At 46.8% G+C, this 19,242-nt stretch overlaps 1 protein-coding gene across 3 annotated transcripts in view; it reads right to left on the reverse strand.

The window, feature by feature from the left end:
* HOOK2 (hook microtubule tethering protein 2) overlaps positions 1-19,242 on the reverse strand; it is a 62,352-nt gene that overhangs the window by 35,278 nt on the left and 7,832 nt on the right. Inside the window, exon 1 of one of the 3 annotated variants that reach the window (XM_077261882.1) lies at positions 11,036-11,173. The exons of 1 other annotated variant lie outside the window; for it this stretch is intronic. In XM_077261882.1, the coding sequence (XP_077117997.1) occupies positions 11,036-11,116 (81 nt within the window). In that variant the 5' untranslated portion in view covers positions 11,117-11,173. Of the gene's footprint in view, positions 1-11,035; positions 11,174-19,242 lie in introns of those variants that run through there. One more of the 3 variants, XM_077261881.1, reaches the window with a different exon arrangement.

The raw sequence follows: 19,242 nt of genomic DNA on the forward strand, positions 1-19,242 counted from the left end.
CGACGGACCGCTACCATACGCCCAAACGCCGCCAAACGCATTCACCGTTTGGAAATGCGTCGCAAATGCGTCGCGAATGCGTCGCTAATGTTACTCTATGACGAAACAACGTATCCAGCAAAAACTTTTGCTGGATGCGGCGTTTCGCAAAAACGACGCATTTGCGACGTATTGCAGTTAACGCTAGTGTGAAAGTAGCCTTAATGAAATGAGGGCTGTCCTGGGTTTTGCCTGTTTTATTTTATTTTTATTTTGGGGGGCTAGACTGAGAACACCTGACGTGTGGGTGGGACACACCCGGACGGGACACACCCGCACAGGACGCGTTGCTGACCCCTGTGTCACTGCCTCTGATTTTACCCTTTTTTTTTTTTGCTAACAACTTTGTACTAGATGCAACAAAGAGAAACTTTCGCTGGATTAACCCTTTAAGTACACGACTTTTTTTCTTAGTTTTTTGTTTTTGCTCCTCTACATCCCAAGGGCCATAACTTTCCTCATTTATAATAAAAGAAAAACACAAAAATAAACTTTATCCCCATGAAATACTATTGGGGGAGCCATTGGCCCCCGGTTCGCCTTGTGAGATAGAGTCTAGGCGGTCAGAAAGTTCTGAGGTCACTATTGGCTGCGGCATCTGAGGGGGTGACCACTGCCGGACGGTTTACCTCCTGGACCATCCCTGTAAATGAACGCCTCAGGTCGCCGAGGGGTTAATCGCTGGCCGTTAACCCCTTCCCCACCGCACTTAGTTTTGGCGCTACCGTTTTTTCCTCTTCTAACCTCCATATATGACGGGGTCAGTTCTCCGTCCACACAGACGTGTGAGGACGAGTCGTAGTTATGAATGACGCCGTTCACTTTACCGTATAATGTACCCGAAAACTAGGAAAAAAAATAAGCGGGTTGAAAAATAAAATTTTGTGGGGGGGTTGGATTTATGCTGTTTATTGCAGAAAAAAATGCCCTGGTGCCAGGATTCTCCAGGTCAGGATGGTGACGGGGAAACTAAATGTGTCACTTATTTTTTTCTTTAATTGTTTTAGTGGTTTAAAAGATTCTAAATTCTAAGAAATATATATATAAAGCAGAAGTTTGACTTGGTGCCATTTAGGGCTACATGCGATTTTTAGGAGCTGCGGCAACAGAAAAATCACAATTTTGGCTTTTTCCATTATTTTTGTCTGGTTTTTACCTACGGGTTAAATCCTTTTCTAGTTTCATGAGATAAGCGAATCGATTGATAGGACGCTGGTCGGTAATCTGTGGCCGGACAAGGGCGATCACCAATGTAGTCGCTGCACCGAGACCGATGAATCGAGTCGCTCAGCTCTCATTTTCATAGATCCGACCGTACAAACATGACGATACCAAATATACTGATTTTTTATTTTATTTTTGGATGAGGAACAGAAGGATGATTCACATTTCTGTGTTTTTTTTTTGTATTTTGTTCCATCACACTGAATGTTTTAATGCCCCTAAGGCCACATTCACACGGTCAGTATTTGGTCAGTATTTGACATCAGTATTTGTAAGTCATGGTCCATGCCAGGAACAGCAGAGATGTGCACAGGGCCCTGGAGAAAAATTAATTAGCCCCCTTCTTTCCTGGGGGCCATTTTTTTGGGGGGGTCTAGTTGCATTTTCCAACAGTCAGAACCCTAATTATCAACTATTTGCAGCACAGCGCCGTTCACTGTGTAGTGGCCGTTCTTGGGTACTGCAGCTCAGCTCCCATTGCAGTGAATAGAGGCTGATGTGCAGTACCTGGGAATGGCCACTACACTGTGTGGCGCTGTGCCGCTTCTGTGCACTGATATACGGAATCAGCGAGAGCTGATCAGTGAGGGGGCAGATATCAGACCACCACCAATCTGACATTGATGACCTATCCCCGCTGATGTTTGTCACAGTGTGTCGGTGCAGTATTCACATCGTCTCCCTTTTTGCTATGCACACGAATGGCCGACATGTGAGATCATCGAATTACACAGAACTTCAATTTCCTTGAAAGCTAAGTTCACGCTGTGAGTCATAGTATAGAGCCGCAATCTGACACCTGTGACCAGCCGGCTGCCGGGAAACTACAACCCTCAGTATATTCTGGCAGCCCCGGCTATTGGGAGTTGTTGTCATTTGGTGTAAAGTCTTATAGAGATTGTCCATGATTAGAAAAACATTTTCCAACAGCGCCACCAATGTCCTTGGGTTGTGTCTGGTACTGCAGCTCTTGAAGTAAATGAGGATGAGATGCAATACCAGACATGTCCTGTGGACTGGATGGGCGCTGTTTGTGGAAGAAAGCAGCCATGTTTTTTGTAATACTGGACAACCCCTTTAAGGGCTTCTGAAGTCATTTGCCGGCTGAAAAGCATAGTGGCAATGTTGGCATTCTGGCCCATGTCTGGTATGGGTAAGGTGGATGCCCATGGGACTGGGACCCCCCAGATCCTCATGCACAGCGCCCCTTGGGATTGGGCACATATAGGGAGGCAGGGAGATAGCGGGCTTGTCCCTGGTGGCATCCGCCTATAGATAAAGGGAGGATCAAGCACTCTTCTGACTTGTCTTTACTGCCCTCACACTTCCCATTGTCGTGGTGGTCTGAACTGTGAATAGAGGGGGCTGGCCTGGGGTCCAGGAATGTAACTTGAAAAGCCAGGGCTTCATAGCAATTTTGAATAGGGCTTCCCCTTGCGCTCCCACATCGCTGCTTGCTGACACCCTTCTGTAGAGCCACCAACCCTAAGACCCCCTCATCACGGCCAGCCCTTCTGGAGTACCACCAGTCCTGACACACACCTCTCACCATAGCCAACCCTCCTCCACTGCCGCCAGCCCACCTGCAGTGCCAGCAACTCTGACACCGTTATTTAGGGGGTACGTGGCTTGGAGAGGATGAGAAACCCTACATTAGATGGTTGTCAGGTATCACTGGAATTGGTGGTTGCAGCGGCACATTATGGCCATTGTGTGTGGCCACCTTATGGCCTCCTCCACGCAGATCCTCACATGCACCTGTCCTGTTGTTTGCTGGTGGATGAGGAAGTTCAGGGGGGGATTTCCTGCTTCCTCCGGTGACCTCATCCCATAAAATATCTGTGTGATCAGTGGCGTACACCGTGTGCTGTCACTCTGCTGAGTGTAAGTTCTGGGGGTGCCACATACTTGGGGGGGTTTCCATACAAGTGTCTATATGGTAATAATGAATGATGTGACTATGGAAACATAGGAAGCCACAGGTAAACTGCAGGATCCGGCAACAGTATTCTCATACACATAAATAGCTGACGCCCAGGTATTTGTCAGAAAAAAACAAATATGGCTAATGTGTTTCAGACAAATGGGAGGAGACCTTAATCAGATTCCATCAAATGCAAATCTTGAGGGTTTGAGGGGATGTAATGACATAGACCAACAGCATTTTAGTACAGTGGGGAAAAAATATGGTATTTAGTCAGCCACCAATTGTGCTAGTTCTCCCACTTACAAAGATGAGAGAGGCCTGTAATTGACATCATAGGTGACCACAACTATGAGAGTCACAATGAGAAAACAAATCCAGAAAATCACCTTGTCTGATTTATTTTGCAAATTATGGTGGAAAATAAGTATTTGGTCATTAACAAAAGTTCATCTCAATATTTTGTTATATATCCTTTGTTGGCAATGACAGAGGTGAAACGTTTTCTGTAAGTCTTCACAAGGTTGGCGCACACTGTTGGGGGTATGTTGGCCCATTCCTCCATGCAGATCTCCTCTAGGGCAGTGATGTTTTGGGCCTGTTGCTGGGCAACACGGACTTTCATCTCCCTCCAAAGGTTTTCTATGGGGGTGGGATCTGGAGACTGGCTAGGCCACTCCAGGACCTTCATAGGCTTCTCCAGGACCTTCATAGGCTTCTTACGAAGCCACTCCTTCATTGCCCTGATGGCATGCTGTCATCTTTATCATGTTGAAAGACCCATCCACGTTTCATCTTCAATGCCCTTGCTGATGGAAGGAGGTTTGCACTCAAAATCTCACTATACATAGCCCCATTCATTCTTTCATGTACATGGATCAGTCGTCCTGGTCCATTTGCAGAGAAACAGCCCCAAAGCATGATGTTGCCACCCCCATGCTTCACAGTAGGTATGGTGTTCTTTGGATGCAACTCAGCATTTTGTCTCCTCAAAACACAATATGTTTTGTTTCTACCAAACAGTTCTACTTTGGTTTCATCAGACCATATGACATTCTCCCGATACTCTACAGGATAATCCCAATGCTCTCTAGCAAACTTCAGATGGGCCCGGACATACTAGCTTAAGCAGGGGGACACGTCTGGCACTGCAGGATCTGAGTCCCTGGCGGCGTGGTGTGTTACTGATGGTAGCCTATGTTACAGTGGTCCCAGCTCTATGCAGGTCATTCACTAGGTCCCCCGTGTGGTTTGGGGATTTTTGCTCACCGTTTTTGTGATCATTTTGAGCCCACGGAGTGAGATCTTGCGTGGAGCCCCAGATTGATGAAGATTATCAGTGGTCTTGTTTGTCTTCCATTTTCTTATTTTTGCTCCCACTGTTGATTTCATCACACCAAGCTGCTCGCCTATTTCAGATTCAGTCTTCCCAGCCTGGTGCAGGGCTACAATTTTGTTTCTGGTGTCCTTCGACAGCTCTTTGGTCTTCACCATAGTGGAGTTTGGAGTGTGACTGCTGGAGGTTGTGGACAGGTGTCTTTTATACTGATAACAAGTTCAAACAGGAGCCATTACTACAGGTAATGAGTGGAGGACAGAGGAGCCTCTCAAAGAAGAAGTTACAGGTCTGTGAGAGCCAGAAACCTTGCATGTTTTTAGGTGACCAAATACTTATTTTCCACCATAATTTGCAAAATAAAATCAGACAAGGTGATTTTCTGGATTTGTTTTCTCACGTTGACTCTCATAGTTGTGGTTTATCTATGATGTCAATTACAGGCCTCTCATCTTTTTAAGTGGGAGAACTTGCACAATTGGTGGCTGACTAAATACTTTTTTCCCCACTGTATATACAGTCAATTAATATGGTAGTGAAAATCCAGCATGGGTGATCTAACACAGATACATCAGAAGTCATCAAACACATTACTTCAAGTAGTACACTTGGTAGAAAAAAAGATCAGTAAACAGCATTCTAATATATACAGCTGAAAAACCTCAATAGAGTCAGCTAAAAAAAATTCAAGAGTGATCTGGTACAGGCATATGGGAGCCATCAGACACATTAAATCAAGTGCAAGTCTTAGTAACAAAAAAAAAAGAAAGAGGATCCGTCAACAGCATTTTAATGTATATAACCAGTTAGCTTCAAAGGAGAGTAAAATCCATGGTAAATGGAACATCAGTGAGCTGATCCGGACATGTGGGAAACCATCAAATAAATTAAACCAAGCACAAATCTTGGCTAGAAAAAAAAAAAGAGAGAGGATCTGTCAATAGCATTCTCATCTATAAAGGCAGCTAGTTCCAGGAAGCTGAGAAAGTTGACCTCAATATATTACATCAAGAGCAAACCTTGGATGATCTGTCAACAGCATTTTATTTTATTTTACTCGCTTATATTATTATTTTAATATATTGTGAATAATATAATTACACATAGTATTTTATCTACAAGATTTAAGAAGCTGCAGCGTCCTCCCTCCCTTTTCATGTTATTACTCCAAGTGGCTGGAGATAACAATCAGAGAACTTCTCTGGAAAAAAGAGCACAACTAGTGAAACTAGGTACATACAGCAGTACAGAAACTACGCGCTGCTCAACACCATGGCCTGCACTAGTCTTATTACAGCCTGCCTATATAATATAACATTACATCCATCAGGATTAATAGCACCTGATACATCGTATTACACAGTAACCCGGCTCCTGATCCTCTTATTACCCTGTAACCTCTTATTACAGTAACCGGCTCCTGATCCTCTTATTACCCTGTAAGCTCTTATTACAGTAACCCGGCTCCTGATCCTCTTATTACCCTGTAACCTCTTATTACAGTAACCCGGCTCCTGATCCTCTTATTACCCTGTAACCTCTTATTACAGTAACCCGGCTCCTGATCCTCTTATTACCCTGTAACCTCTTATTACAGTAACCCGGCTCCTGATCCTCTTATTACCCTGTAACCTCTTATTACAGTAACCCGGCTCCTGATCCTCTTATTACAGTAACCCGGCTCCTGATCCTCTTATTACCCCTGTAACCTCTTATTACAGTAACCCGGCTCCTGATCCTCTTATTGCCCTGTAACCTCTTATTACAGTAACCCGGCTCCTGATCCTCTTATTACCCTGTAACCTCTTATTACAGTAACCCGGCTCCTGATCCTCTTATTACCCCTGTAACCTCTTATTACAGTAACCCGGCTCCTGATCCTCTTATTACCTCTGTAACCTCTTATTACAGTAACCTGGCTCCTGATCCTCTTATTACCCTGTACCCTCTTATTACAGTAACCCGGCTCCTGATCCTCTTATTACCCTGTAACCTCTTATTACAGTAACCCGGCTCCTGATCCTCTTATTACCCTGTAACCTCTTATTACAGTAACCCGGCTCCTGATCCTCTTATTACCCTGTAACCTCTTATTACAGTAACCCGGCTCCTGATCCTCTTATTACCCCTGTAACCTCTTATTACAGTAACCCGGCTCCTGATCCTCTTATTACCCTGTAACCTCTTATTACAGTAACCCGGCTCCTGATCCTCTTATTACCCTGTAACCTCTTATTACAGTAACCCGGCTCCTGATCCTCTTATTGCCCTGTAACCTCTTATTACAGTAACCCGGCTCCTGATCCTCTTATTGCCCTGTAACCTCTTATTACAGTAACCCGGCTCCTGATCCTCTTATTACCCCTGTAACCTCTTATTACAGTAACCCGGCTCCTGATCCCCTTATTACCCTGTAATCTCTCATTACAGTAACCCGACTCCTGATCCTCTTATTGCCCTGTAACCTCTTATTACAGTAACCCGGCTCCTGATCCTCTTATTACCCTGTAACCTCGTATTACAGTAACCCGGCTCCTGATCCTCTTATTACCCTGTAACCTCTTATTACAGTAACCCGGCTCCTGATCCTCTTATTACCCTGTAACCTGTCATTGCAGTAACCTGGCTCCTGATCCTCTTATTACCCTGTAACCTCTTATTCAGTAACCCGGCTCCTGATCCTCTTATTACCCTGTAACCTCTTATTACAGTAACCCGGCTCCTGATCCTCTTATTACCCTGTAACCTCTTATTACAGTAACCCGGCTCCTGATCCTCTTATTACCTCTGTAACCTCTTATTACTGTAACCCGGCTCCTGATCCTCTTATTACCCTGTAACCTCTTATTCAGTAACCCGGCTCCTGATCCTCTTATTACCCTGTAACCTCTTATTACAGTAACCCGGCTCCTGATCCTCTTATTACCCTGTAACCTCTTATTACAGTAACCCGGCTCCTGATCCTCTTATTACCCTGTAACCTCTTAGTACAGTAACCCGGCTCCTGATCCTCTTATTACCCTGTAACCTCTTATTACAGTAACCCGGCTCCTGATCCTCTTATTACCTCTGTAACCTCTTATTACTGTAACCCGGCTCCTGATCCTCTTATTACCCTGTAACCTCTTATTACAGTAACCCGGCTCCTGATCCTCTTATTACCCTGTACCCTCTTATTACAATAACCCGGCTCCTGATGATCCTCCTATTAACCTGTAACCTCTTATTACAGTAACCCGACTCCTGATCCTCTTATTGGCCTGTAACCTCTTATTACAGCAACCCGGCTCCTGATCCTCTTATTGCCCTGTAACCTCTTATTACAGTAACCCGGCTCCTGAGCCTCTTATTACCTCTGTAACCTCTTATTACTGTAACCCGGCTCCTGATCCTCTTATTGCCCTGTAACCTCTTATTACAGTAACCCAGCTCCTGAGCCTCTTATTGTCCTGTAACCTCTTATTACAGTAACCCGGCTCCTGATCCTCTTATTGTCCTGTAACCTCTTATTACAGTAACCCGGCTCCTGATCCTCTTATTACCCCTGTAACCTTATTACAGTAACCCGGCTCCTGATCTCTTATTACCCCTGTAACCTCTTATTACAGTAACCCGGCTCCTGATCCTCTTATTACCCTGTAACCTCTTATTACAGTAACCCGGCTCCTGATACTCTTATTACCCTGTAACCTCTTATTACAGTAACCCGGCTCCTGATCCTCTTATTACCCTGTAACCTCTTATTACAGTAACCCGGCTCCTGACCCTCTTATTACCCTGTAACCTCTTATTACAGTAACCCGGCTCCTGATCCTCTTATTACCCTGTAACCTCTTATTACAGTAACCCGGCTCCTGACCCTCTTATTACCCTGTAACCTCTTATTACAGTAACCCGGCTCCTGATCCTCTTATTACCCTGTACCCTCTTATTACAATAACCCGGCTCCTGATGATCCTCCTATTAACCTGTAACCTCTTATTACAGTAACCCGACTCCTGATCCTCTTATTGGCCTGTAACCTCTTATTACAGCAACCCGGCTCCTGATCCTCTTATTACCCTCTAACCTGTCATTGCAGTAACCCGGCTCCTGAGCCTCTTATTACCCTGTAACCTCTTATTCAGTAACCCGGCTCCTGATCCTCTTATTACCCTGTAACCTCTTATTACAGTAACCCGGCTCCTGATCCTCTTATTACCCTGTAACCTCTTATTACAGTAACCCGGCTCCTGATCCTCTTATTACCTCTGTAACCTCTTATTACTGTAACCCTGCTCCTGATCCTCTTATTACCCTGTAACCTCTTATTACAGTAACCCGGCTCCTGATCCTCTTATTACCCTGTACCCTCTTATTACAATAACCCGGCTCCTGATGATCCTCCTATTAACCTGTAACCTCTTATTACAGTAACCCGACTCCTGATCCTCTTATTGGCCTGTAACCTCTTATTACAGCAACCCGGCTCCTGATCCTCTTATTACCCTGTAACCTCTTATTACAGCAACCCGGCTCCTGATCCTCTTATTGCCCTGTAACCTCTTATTACAGTAACCCGGCTCCTGATCCTCTTATTACCCTGTAACCTCTTATTACAGTAACCCGGCTCCTGATCCTCTTATTTTCCCTGTAACCTCTTATTACAGTAACCCGGCTCCTGATCCTCTTATTACCCCTGTAACCTCTTATTACAGTAACCCAGCTCCTGAGCCTCTTATTGCCCTGTAACCTCTTATTACAGCAACCCGGCTCCTGATCCTCTTATTACCCCTGTAACCTCTTATTACAGTAACCCGGCTCCTGAGCCTCTTATTGCCCTGTAACCTCTTATTACAGTAACCCGGCTCCTGATCCTCTTATTACCCCTGTAACCTCTTATTACAGTAACCCGGCTCCTGATCCTCTTATTACCCCTGTAACCTCTTATTACAGTAACCCGGCTCCTGATCCTCTTATTACCCCTGTAACCTCTTATTACAGTAACCCGGCTCCTGAGCCTCTTATTGCCCTGTAACCTCTTATTACAGTAACCCGGCTCCTGATCCTCTTATTACCCCTGTAACCTCTTATTACAGTAACCCGGCTCCTGATCCTCTTATTACCCCTGTAACCTCTTATTACAGTAACCCGGCTCCTGATCCTCTTATTACCCCTGTAACCTCTTATTACAGTAACCCGGCTCCTGATCCTCTTATTACCCCTGTAACCTCTTATTACAGTAACCCGGCTCCTGATCCTCTTATTACCCCTGTAACCTCTTATTACAGTAACCCGGCTCCTGATCCTCTTATTACCCCTGTAACCTCTTATTACAGTAACCCGGCTCCTGATCCTCTTATTACCCCTGTAACCTCTTATTACAGTAACCCGGCTCCTGATCCTCTTATTACCCCTGTAACCTCTTATTACAGTAACCTGGCTCCTGATCCTCTTATTACCCCTGTAACCTCTTATTACAGTAACCCGGCTCCTGATCCTCTTATTACCCCTGTAACCTCTTATTACAGTAACCCGGCTCCTGATCCTCTTATTACAGTAACCTGGCTCCTGATCCTCTTATTACCCTGTAACCTCTTATTACAGTAACCCGGCTCCTGATCCTCTTATTACCCCTGTAACCTCTTATTACAGTAACCCGGCTCCTGATCCTCTTATTACCCCTGTAACCTCTTATTACAGTAACCCAGCTCCTGAGCCTCTTATTGCCCTGTAACCTCTTATTACAGCAACCCGGCTCCTGATCCTCTTATTACCCCTGTAACCTCTTATTACAGTAACCCGGCTCCTGAGCCTCTTATTGCCCTGTAACCTCTTATTACAGTAACCCGGCTCCTGATCCTCTTATTACCCCTGTAACCTCTTATTACAGTAACCCGGCTCCTGATCCTCTTATTACCCCTGTAACCTCTTATTACAGTAACCCGGCTCCTGATCCTCTTATTACCCCTGTAACCTCTTATTACAGTAACCCGGCTCCTGATCCTCTTATTACCCCTGTAACCTCCTATTACAGTAACCCGGCTCCTGATCCTCTTATTACCCCTGTAACCTCTTATTACAGTAACCCGGCTCCTGATCCCCTTATTACCCCTGTAACCTCTTATTACAGTAACCCGGCTCCTGATCCTCTTATTACAGTAACCCGGCTCCTGATCCTCTTATTACCCTGTAACCTCTTATTACAGTAACCCGGCTCCTGATCCTCTTATTACCCCTGTAACCTCTTATTACAGTAACCTGGCTCCTGATCCTCGTATTACCCCTGTAACCTCTTATTACAGTAACCCGGCTCCTGATCCTCTTTATCGTCTGCATTCTTTTACAGTAGTGTATATATTTATATATATATATACACATATATTATTGCTGTCTTCTAGTTTTAGACTTCCTTATTGCTGCGCGTCACATAAATTGCGTGGTCCTTGCCAAACAGGACGTGTAATTAAATTGTCACCTCCCGAGGACACTTAATGACATGTAATTATACACTTAGACGCGCCTATAATTACCGTGACGTGCAATCTCGCCCTCTCGTTAATCCGCTTGAGGATCGGATAATAAGGCGGCTGGAGTGGGGGTGGGGAGGACATGTCGGTGATCTATACTGTAGCGTAGTTCCAGCTCCAGCCATTACGCCTTGTTTTCCTTCTCTCCTTCCTGCTGTCTCTCTGGGTTTTGCTCTCTGGTTTGGGAGCTCTCCAGCTCTGAGAGTTGTTTCTGGGAAATCCAGGCACCTGGCATCTGTCTTCCCATGTTTAACCTTCCCCTGGAGACAAAGACTTGAACTTTCCCGTTAACCCCTTGTAGGCATTATTTAACCCTTTCCCTGGTGATGGCGTGTTTACGAGTTGCAGACCGCCTTAACACTTTACATACGTTATAGATAAGAGGCTATGAGGCACCCCCCAACATGCATACATGATTTTTAGCCCAAAATACATACATTTATATAAAAAAAAAAATCTCCAGGGTTGTCTGGCCATGGACAACCACAGGAGGAGTTGATGGGTGGTGGTCCGGCATCCCTACTGACACTGCGTAAGAGCAGGAAGAGCCAGGTGTGGATGGATTACCCCCTTTAGAGGGCTGTTCCCATCCTCATAGTTGGACGGTGTCCGGCTAGTTCATGTAAAAATAAACACTTTTGTAATTTACTACTTTTTCAAATTTGCAGCCGTTCTTGAGATATTAACACTTTCGTTTTGCTTCCAGCTTGTTTCCTAGGAGACCGACCACCTCTGCGGTCTTGCTTGTTAAGCACTGCACTGAACCTGGTCGGGATTAGGTGGTAACAGCACACTCCAGCGAGCCTGGTTTACTCTATATAAAAAAGCGCTTACAAGCTCAACAGAAAAGAACTTGCAAGCACTGTGCACGTTCTGGCATCTAGCAGCGGTGGTCGGTCTCCGAGCAATGAGCTATAATCAAAATAAAACTGTTAATATCTGAAGAACGGCTGAATATTTTAATCAGCAGTAAATTGCAAAATTGCTTGTATTTATTAGCACCCTCAGACAATATACCAATTTATGAAAATGGAAAAGCCCCTTTAAGCCGCATTTTGGCTGTGATCGGTAGCGATCAGGAGTGATTTCCCATCCCTTACTCCCATTACTCTGGTTTATGAAGGGTAGGCTTTATTAGAGACCCTCCATGTTCAGGTCCAGTGTGACATAATGGGTGGATGTTAGGGTTACCCTAAATCGATCTGGAGCCTGAAGTAATCCATTAACCACTTCTCTGCCCCCCTCCTCACATATACGCTAGATGGATGGCATCATAGCCGAACTTCCTAGTTATGTTTTCCAGACAAAGAATTTCCTCCTCAGGGTCAGAAAACATGTTTATGTCTGGATACGGAAAAAAAAGAGACGGACACCCCCCTTCTCTCAACACCCAGAAAGACAGACAGACAGACACACACCCTGCCCTGTCTGGGACATGTGACTCACCTCCCAGGGACTGACCCCCAGACACACACAGGTCACCCCCCAAGGTGTGTGAGTCACCCGCAGAGCACACAGACAGACAGAGACGTGCGCTGCCGCGAGGTCAGCCACACCGTCACTACATGTGTATATATATTTACATGCACACACATATGGCCACCATGACGGTTGTCAGTCTGCTTCCACGGACTCTTGAATCCCCCTACGCTTCAGTATTTTTGCATATCTACACATGGTTGCCATGTGAAGGCCACACAGCAACCATTCTGAGGCTACAACGGCGGCCATTTTGGTTGCCATGCAGCTTTTCCTGACTCATAGTTAATACATGAAGGGGTGAATGGACGCCGTTCCTAGAGATTGAGAACAGCTGGTGAGGGACACAAGGAGGGTGTGATTCAGCGACTTAATTAAAGGATAATAGGCCGGCTTGCGGCAGTGTGTAAAGGACACCATAAGTAGGTGGAGGATCATCGACGGTACTGAGGGACTCTAAGAGCAGAAGATTAATAGTGAGGGGTGTGTGGAGGTTCACAATTATTGGGTTATTTTGTAAATCTTTGCTTAGAACGCCCATGGATCAATCAGGAAATGTACCATAGGTAATAACCCTTTAAAGAGGATGTGGCCTTTTTTTTGCTCTTATTTTATCGCCATTGCTACCACGTTTTTTTTTTTTTTTTTAATCCACAGATATGGGCCTATTTTAGTGCTAATATTTATGTTCTTTAGCAAGGGGACACTGTTTACAGACTAATACAGGGCAGCCTAAAGACACCCCCCCAGGGAATACTGCAAGACACGCCCCCAAGGAATATGGCAAGACATGCCCCCAAGGAATATGGCAAGATACGCCCCCAAGGAATACTGCAAGACACGCCCCCAAGGAATATGGCAAGGCACGCCCCCAGGGAATACTACGAGACATGCCCCCCAGGGAATACTACGAGACACGCCCCCAAGGAATACGGCAAGACATGCCCCCCAAGGAATACGGCAAGACATGCCCCCCAAGGAATACTGCGAGACATGTCCCCAAGGAATACGGTAAGACATGTCCCCAAGGAATACTGCAAGACACTCCACCAGGGAATACTGTGAGACCTGCCCCCAAGGAATACTGCGAGGCACGCCCCCAGGGAATACTGCGAGACTCACCCCCAGGGAATACTGTGAGGCACGCCCCAGGTAATACTGCTAGACTCACCCCCAGGGAATACTGTGAGGCACGCCCCAGGGAATACTGCAACTCACCCCCAGGGAATACTGCGAGGCACGCCCCAGGGAATACTACGAGACATGCCCCCCAGGGAATACTACGAGGCACGCCCCCATGGAATACTGTGAGACACACCCCATGGAATAATGTGAGGCACCCCCCCCCAGGGAATACTGCGAGACTCGCCCCCAGGGAATACTACGAGACACGCTCCCAGGGAATACTGTGAGAACTGCCCCAGGGAATACTGCGAGGCACGCCCCCAGGGAATACTGCGAGGCACGCCCCCAGGGAATACTGCAAGACATGCCCCCAGGGAATACTGTGAGAACTGCCCCAGGGAATAATGCGAGGCACGCCCCCAGGGAATACTGCGAGGCACGCCCCCAGGGAATACTGCTAAACTCGCCCCCAGGGAATACTGCGAGGCACACCCCAGGGAATACTACGAGACATGCCCCCCAGGGAATACTACGAGGCACGCCCCCATGGAATACTGTGAGACACACCCCATGGAATAATGTGAGGCACCCCCCCCCCCAGGGAATACTGCGAGACTCGCCCCCAGGGAATACTACGAGACACGCCCCCAGGGAATACTGTGAGAACTGCCCCAGGGAATACTGCGAGGCACGCCCCCAGGGAATACTGCGAGGCACGCCCCCAGGGAATACTGCAAGACATGCCCCCAGGGAATACTGTGAGAACTGCCCCAGGGAATAATGCGAGGCACGCCCCCAGGGAATACTGCGAGGCACGCCCCCAGTGAATATAGTGAGACACGCCCCCAAGGACTACTGAGACACACACCAGCAAATACTGCAAGACACGCCCCATGGAATACTAACACCCCCCCAGCAAATACTGCAAGACACACCCCCAGTGAATATAGTAAGACATGCCCCCAAGGACTACTGAGACACACCACCAGCAAATACTGCAAGACACGCCCCATGGAATACTAACACACACTCCCAGCGAATACTGCAAGACACACTTCAGGGAACATTGCCAGATCAAGGAGGAAGATGGGCTGAGAATGAGAAAAGTTCAAGCTTCCAGTAACCCTGTCTCTTCCCCCAGGAAATACTGCAAGACACGCCCCCAGCAAATACTGCAAGACACGCCCCCAGCAAATACTGTGAGACACGCCCCCAGCAAATACTGTGAGACACGCCCCCAGCAAATACTGTGAGACACGCCCCCAGCAAATACTGTGAGACACGCCCCCAGCAAATACTGTGAGACACACCCCCAGGGAATACTGAGACACGCCTCCCAGGGAATACGTTTCTGTTGACAAAGATTTTTCAGTCCAACTCGGGGGATATGATATAAAAATGTGATCACTTGATGGCTCATATAAAACACTGTCAAGACCTAGCGGGTGAACCAAGATGGCAGATCTGCGGGCATGTTAACCCGTCCAATGCTGCTGTTGCTATTGAACACAGCATCTAATGCTATGTGCACACGCTGCAGACGGTGTGCGGATTTTTCCGCACTGATTTTGATAAATCCGCAGGGCAAAAACACTGCGTTTTTCCTGCGGATTTATCGCGGGTTTACCGCGGTTTTTGTGCGGATTCTACTGTGGTTTTCTAATATGGAGCAGGTGTAACACCGCTGCGGAATAAGCACAAAGAATTGACATGCTGCGGAAAATAAACCGCTGCGTTTTTTTCCGCAGCATGTGCACAGCAGTTTTTATTTTCCATAGGTTAACATGGTACTGTACACCACATGGAAAACTGCTGCGGATCCGCAGCGTCAAAAACGCAGTAAAAACCGCAACGTGCGCACATGGCCTAAGGGTCAAAAGGGAATCTGTCAGCAGAATTTCACCCCCCAAACTATTTATATGCATGTCTGGCTTTTTCAAACATAACTCCAACTATACCTTTACATGGCCGATCCCTACGTCCATTACTGAGAAATCAGCATTTGAATTGATATGCAAATGAGGCTGAAGAGCTATGGTAGATCTGAAGCCTCTGTCACTCCAGCTCTATTGCCCTGCTTGACTGAAAGACTTGATGCTGTGTGATTTCAGGCAAAGAAATTGTCAGTGAAGCCGGAGGAGGCTGGGGATAGAGCTGGAGTGACAGAGGCTTTAGATCTACCATAGCTCTTCAGCCTCATTTGCATATCAATTAAAACGCTGATTTCTCAGTAACGGAGGAACAGACTGGCCATATACAGGTATATGTAACTTGAATGTTATCTATTGTTCACTGGTATCAGCCATTTCAGACTGGGTATGACAAACAGGAAGTGCATGAAACCCCCCGCGATCATGTTACGGCCATATATGTGACTCATGTTATTATGTTACTGTACTATTATAAGTTGTCCCTTTATATAAGAGATGTGACTTTATTCCTAGAGTTTAACCCCGGGTCAGGATCCGGGTCAGGATGAGCTGCGGCTACACGTGAGGCGGCAGAGGCGGCGCTGGTTCTGGGGCCATCCGTGTACATCTGGCGTTACGGGGCCGGTCCTTCCCTCTGGCTGTGTCTCACATCTCTCTGTGGGGCGTCCAGCTGTAAAGCTGGGATTTTTACAGATGAATCACCCCAATCTTTCCCTAACCACAACATTAACTATTTCTTATCTTAGCAGTATCAGCGGCAGGCAGCAGATGACTGGGAAACTGTCAGAAGAGTACAGTCTGTACATCAGACGACTGATTAACAAGCTGCTGTCAATGGCCTCGCGAGTCTCACATCGCCTATTTGGGGGTCATGTGGATAAAGTACACGAGCAATACGTGGACTACATGGAAAAATATAGGGAAATCTCTTGACGGCAGTTAGCCTACTTTCTGATTGTTTCCACTTAGCTATTGCCTCCAAATACTAGTAAGACATAGATAGTTCAATGTGCTCGTGTGGCGACAACAGCTGGCAGCAGAAATATACTCACATTAGTTATAACGTGGGCGACACAACAAGCGGGGTATTAGTTATTGGCACCCAACCACTAAATGATGATTACTGGCCTCAGCCCATAACAATAACAGCAACAGTGTCCCTATAAAAGTGATATCCACTGTCCCCCATAATAGTGACATCCATAGTGTCCCTGAAGTGACATGCACAGTACCCCATAACAGTGACATCCACAGTGCCCCCATAACACTGGCATACACAGTGCCCCATAACACTGGCATACACAGTGCCCCATAACAGTGATATCCACAATTCCCCATAACACAGGCATACCCAGTGCCCCCATAACACAGGCATACCCAGTGCCCCCATAACACAGGCATACCCAGTGCCCCCATAACACAGGCATACACAGTGTCCCATAACAGTGATATCCACAATGCCCCATAACACAGGCATACCCAGTGCCCCCATAACATAGGCATACCCAGTGCCCCCATAACATAGGCATACCCAGTGCCCCCATAACATAGGCATACCCAGTGCCCCCATAACACTGGCGTACACAGTGTCCCCATAACAGTGATATCCACTGTGCCCCATAACACAGGCATACCCAGTGCCTCCATAACTTAGGCATACCCAGTGCCCTCATAACACAGGCATACCCAGTGCCCCCATAACATAGGCATACCCAGTGCCCCCATAACACAGGCATACACAGTGTCCCCATAACATAGGCATACCCAGTGCCCTCATAACACAGGCATACACAGTGTCCCCATAACATAGGCATACCCAGTGCCCCCATAACATAGGCATACCCAGTGCCCCCATAACACAGGCATACCCAGTGCCCCCATAACACAGGCATACACAGTGTCCCCATAACATAGGCATACCCAGTGCCCTCATAACACAGGCATGCCCAGTGCCCCCATAACATAGGCATACCCAGTGCCCCCATAACACAGGCATACCCAGTGCCCCCATAACACAGGCATACACAGTGTCCCCATAACACAGGCATACACAGTGTCCCCATAACAGTGATATCCACTGTGCCCCATAACACAGGCATACCCAGTGCCCCCATAACATAGGCATACCCAGTGCCCTCATAACAAAGGCATACCCAGTGCCCCCATAACATAGGCATACCCAGTGCCCCCATAACACAGGCATACAGTGTCCCCATAACAGTAACATCCACTGTGCCACCATAAGTGACATCTAGTGTCCCATAAGTGACATCCACAGAACCCCCATAACAGTGACATCCAGAGTGCCTCCATAAAAACAGCGACATCCACACTGCCCCATAACAATAACAGCCAGAGTTCTCTAAAAACAAAGGCACACAACCTCTAAAACAATAAGAGCAACACGACCCCCATAACAGTGACAGCAACAGGGCCCCCAATAAGTGGCCACCACAGCCTCCTAAAGATAGTGATAGTAACAGACTGCCCAAAAGCATAACAGCTACAGGGAATCCATAGCAGCAACAGCCCGAGGACTGCCATAACAGACAGCAAACAGGACTACCAAAACTTGTCAGCGCCACAGGTACCTAAAAAGAGTGACTAAATAATGTAGACTATGTGAAATGTAGAGAATATGAAGACACCCGTCTTGTCAGGGTCCAGAGAAACCAGCTAGTGGAAATTTACCGTAGATGGCCAGGCGAGCCAGGAGGGTTTCTGGATAACGCACTTGTCCTCCTTGACAAACTTGCCCACAATTATCCTAAATCCCTAAAAGCTCATGCTGATGGATGTGCATGTGTTATATATTTGTTACATATGAATATTGGCATGAGAGGTTGGAAGAGAGAACAATGGTGGAGAGACCTTCTGGGTATGAGAATATGGAGGAGGTGAGAAGAATTTTGGAGATGTCCAGGACATGAGAATATGGAGGAAGGGAGAATGGTGGAGGGATGTCCTGTCACGAGAATATGGAGGCAGGTGAGAAGAGTTTTGCAGAGTTGTCCTGGATATGAGAATATGGAGGTAAGAAGAAGGGTGGAGAGACTAGGAGAATATGGAGGAAGGGAGAATGGTAGAGGGACGTCCTGGACATGAGAATATGGAGGGAGAATAGTGGAGGGACGTCCTGGACATGAGAATATGGAGGAAGGGAGAATGGTGGAGGGACTTCCTGGACATGAGAATATGGAGGGAGAATAGTGGAGGGACGTCCTGGACATGAGAATATGGAGGAAGGGAGAATGGTGGAGGGACTTCCTGGAAATGAGAATATGGCGGAAGGGAGAATGGTGGAGGGACGTCCTGGATATGAGAATATGGCGGAAGGGAGAATGGTGGAGGGATGTCCTGGATATGAGAATATTGAGGGAGGGAGAATGGTGGAGATGTCCTGGATATGAGAATATGGAGGGAGGGAGAATAGTGGAGGTGTCCTGGATATGAGAATATGGAGGTAAGAAGAAGGGTGGAGAGACGTCCTGGATATGAGAATATGGAGGTAAGAAGGGTGGAGAGACGTCCTGGATATGAGAATATGGAGGTAAGAAGAAGGGTGGAGAGACGTCCTGGATATGAGAATATGGAGGGAGGGAGAATAGTAGAGATGTCCTGGATATGAGAATATGGAGGTAAGAAGAAGGGTGGAGAGACGTCCTGGATATGAGA

The sequence above is a fragment of the Ranitomeya variabilis genome, chromosome 5, assembly GCF_051348905.1.
Source record: "Ranitomeya variabilis isolate aRanVar5 chromosome 5, aRanVar5.hap1, whole genome shotgun sequence".
Lineage (NCBI taxonomy): Eukaryota > Metazoa > Chordata > Amphibia > Anura > Dendrobatidae > Ranitomeya > Ranitomeya variabilis.